Source organism: Aotus nancymaae, unplaced genomic scaffold, assembly GCF_030222135.1.
Source record: "Aotus nancymaae isolate 86718 unplaced genomic scaffold, 86718_ANA_hifiasm-v0.15.2.pri h1tg000003l, whole genome shotgun sequence".
Lineage (NCBI taxonomy): Eukaryota > Metazoa > Chordata > Mammalia > Primates > Aotidae > Aotus > Aotus nancymaae.
In genome coordinates this window covers 9344578-9347941 of record NW_026988414.1, presented here as the reverse complement: position 1 = coordinate 9347941, position 3364 = coordinate 9344578, and the positions used below count along the sequence as shown (strand labels likewise).

General features: G+C 39.8%; 1 protein-coding gene across 1 annotated transcript; it reads left to right on the top strand.

Moving 5' to 3' along the window:
* Nucleotides 1-337: 337 nt before the first annotated feature.
* Nucleotides 338-1420, top strand: LOC105721077 (olfactory receptor 1L1). The gene has a single exon (XM_012457892.2). The coding sequence runs from the start codon at nucleotides 338-340 to the stop codon at nucleotides 1418-1420; it is 1083 nt and encodes a 360-aa protein (XP_012313315.2).
* The last annotated feature ends 1944 nt before the right edge of the window (nucleotides 1421-3364 follow it).

The following is a 3364-nucleotide window of genomic DNA, read 5'->3' as shown; positions in this document are numbered from 1 at the left end:
TCCAGAATAATTGACGCAGATAGAAATATTTGAACTAAAGGAAATCATTATTGCATCATCTGGAAATGAAGTGAGAGATGAAACTGTTTTTTAGCATGCCATATATTATCTACTGAAAACCTTTAATGCAATACATAGATATAGAAAAAGAAGAGATTAATTTCTCCAGATTCCCCTCCTCTCCTTCTGGGAATTCTCTTGCACTCACTTCTTCCTCTTTCTCTATATCTCTTCTTTTCTCCCTTTCCCATTTCTGTTTCCCTGTAAATTTTTTTCTTTATAGCAGGAGACCAAAAGGAGATTAAAATATATATTAATTTCTAAATACCCCACATTGATGGAAAGAAGCCACAATGCAGGTAAATGTAACATTTTAAATTTTTTAATTGCTGATAAGAAGAATAAAAGGAACATTTGGGGGCAGCTTATATCAGATGTTGGAAGAATCTGTTACAGTGACAGTTTATCTTTAGGTGAACCCACAACTATTGGAAGAAATAACCTAACAAGACCCTCTGAATTCATCCTCCTTGGACTCTCCTCTCGACCTGAGGATCAGAAGCCACTCTTTGCTGTGTTTCTCCCCATCTACCTTATCACAGTGATAGGAAATCTGCTCATCATCCTGGCCATCCGCTCAGACACTCATCTCCAGACACCCATGTACTTCTTTCTAAGCATCCTGTCTTTTGTTGACATTTGCTATGTGACAGTCATTATCCCTAAGATGCTGGCGAACTTCTTATCAGAGACAAAGACCATCTCTTATGGTGAGTGTCTGACCCAGATGTACTTTTTCATAGCCTTTGGAAACACAGACAGTTACCTGCTAGCAGCCATGGCCATTGACCGCTACGTGGCCATATGTAATCCCTTCCACTACATCACCGTTATGAGTCACAGACGCTGCGTCTTGCTTCTGATTCTCTCCTTCTGCATTCCACATTTACACTCCCTCCTGCACATTCTTCTGACTAATCAACTCATCTTCTGTGCCTCCAACGTCATCCATCACTTTTTCTGTGATGATCAACCAGTGCTAAAATTGTCCTGTTCCTCCCATTTTGTCAAAGAAATCACAGCAATGACAGAAGGCTTGGCGGTCATAATGACCCCCTTTTCATGCATCATCATCTCTTACTTAAGAATCCTCATCACTGTTCTAAAGATTCCTTCAGCAGCTGGAAAGCATAAAGCATTTTCTACCTGTGGCTCTCATCTCACAGTGGTGACCCTGTTTTATGGAAGCATTAGCTACGTCTATTTTCAGCCCCTGTCCAACTATACTGTCAAGGATCGAATAGCAACAATTATCTACACCATATTGACTCCAATGCTAAATCCATTTATCTATAGTCTGAGGAACAAAGACATGAAGCAGGGTTTGACAAAGCTGAGGCACAAGTTGAAATGTCAATAAAAGACCTGAGGTCTTAAGAGAATACCACAGATCTCTTGCTTTTGACTATAGGTTATTAATGGATATGTGATTAGATTCTGAAAGGATAGTACCTTCAATGACGGAGTTTCATTTCTTATAGAAGAATGTTTATTGCATGTGTTGAAGCTACTCCTGAATACAATGCCTACCAACTAAGTTTGATCACCGTAATCTCCTGAGTATTCCTATTCATGCAGCTGGTTTCCTTGTGTAGTAATGTAAAGCTGCTGGAAGGTCTTTGAGCTAGTGTGTATGTGTGTGTGTGAGAGAGAAAGAGAGAGAGAGAGAGAGACTTCATCATATTAGCCCAGAGGCTCCTCAATAACAAGGTCTCTTTCTCCCATTATAAATGTCAGAACTGTGACTCCTTCCTCTGCATGTCCTCAAAGATTAAAGCCTGGCTTCTATAGTTGTCATAGTCTCAACAAATAAAATCATTCCACCAGATAACTCTTAGTGAATCAGTGTCAGGTCAGGTTCCTAAGAGCATGACATTCTCAGTATTCTTCCTACTTCCCACCTGGCAAAGCTGACTGTACCTTAAGTCTCTCATTAATTTCATTCGACCCAAACTCAACTGCACCGTTTTCCCAGGAAGTATGTGTTAGGTCCCAGTAATGTTAGTAGCAGATGACTCCAACTGCTGGGGTAGTTCTTTTTCTTAACAGACTTAAGACAGTCTTCAAACCAGAAAAACTGATTGGGTAGGAAGAAACACTTTCGCTCATTTGTGAGCTCTGAGAAATATTAATCACTGCTAGTCCATGAATTATTCTGCAAGTCAGAGATTTATGAATTCATTTGCTCTTTCAACAAATTTCTACTTCTGATACACCAATGCACCAGCCTACTGGACTTAAAAACAAAGATAATGTGCTACATGATTTAAGCCAACAATCTGAAGGCCAAAGATTAGCAGGGCCTAAGGAAATAAAATAACACAGGCAATACAAGCTTTTGGAGGGCAATTTCCTGTTAATTGGATTGTTGTAGGTTTGCAAGGTAGAGAGAAACACGAAATTTTAAGTAACAGGTGTCAAATAAAAATCAAATCTGGCCTTAGGTAAGGAGAGATTTTTTTGAAAGGATTAGTGCAAGAGGGACACATGGTCTATAGCAATAATGCAAGGGAGACTATTGCACTAGGGAGAATGCCTCAATTGCGAGACCAACAAAACTGTCAAATGTCAGACAGAAAAGAAATTTTCTTTCATAAAGAGAAGTGAGCATGAATGAGGTTAGAAAGAAACAGATATGCAGAAGTGGGATGAGCTAGTAACAGCAGCAGGACTGAAGAGCTGATCAAAGGATGTATTTTATCAGCTGATGCTCCAGAGGGTTCATTCAGAAGGGGTTATATGTTAACTCAGATTGAGGGTGGGTTGAAGTTCATTCCTTTCCAGAACACAAAAGAGTGGAGGGATTTCTTGAACTGTCACTGTTTTTCCAGGAGCACAGGGCTCAGGTAAAGTTCAACATTGTCACAGGGATTTGCTATAAGAATTTACAAGGTAAAAAGAAGACATAAATCTCAGCTGCACAGCCACATCTCACGGAGGAATAAAAAGCATGGCTGGGCCCCACAGAGTTGGAAGGTAATTCAGGCTCTGGAAGGCTACTCAGGGAAAAACACAAGATTCATGAACATGTCATTTTAAGACACTACCACATTAAGTACAAATAAGGGGGCCATGGTTATGAGAATTACACAAAAGAAAAGAGGCTTCTCTCTAAAACCCTCTCATGAGGATGTATGGGAGAGAAGAGTCAATCGGCTAGAGTTAATTGGAGATTATGTGGTGATAAAGTAAAAATGGAAACTTCCCAGAGACATGTTTGTCAGAGGATATTTACAACAGCTACAAATGCTCCCTTAATGAAGTATAACTGCCCCCCTCCCACAAAAAATAAACAGCCAAACAT

What these genes read in the sequence shown, in the direction of transcription:
- LOC105721077 (XM_012457892.2), top strand. Translation starts at nt 338, where the DNA reads ATGGAAAGAAGCCACAATGCAGGTAAATGTAACATTTTAAATTTTTTA.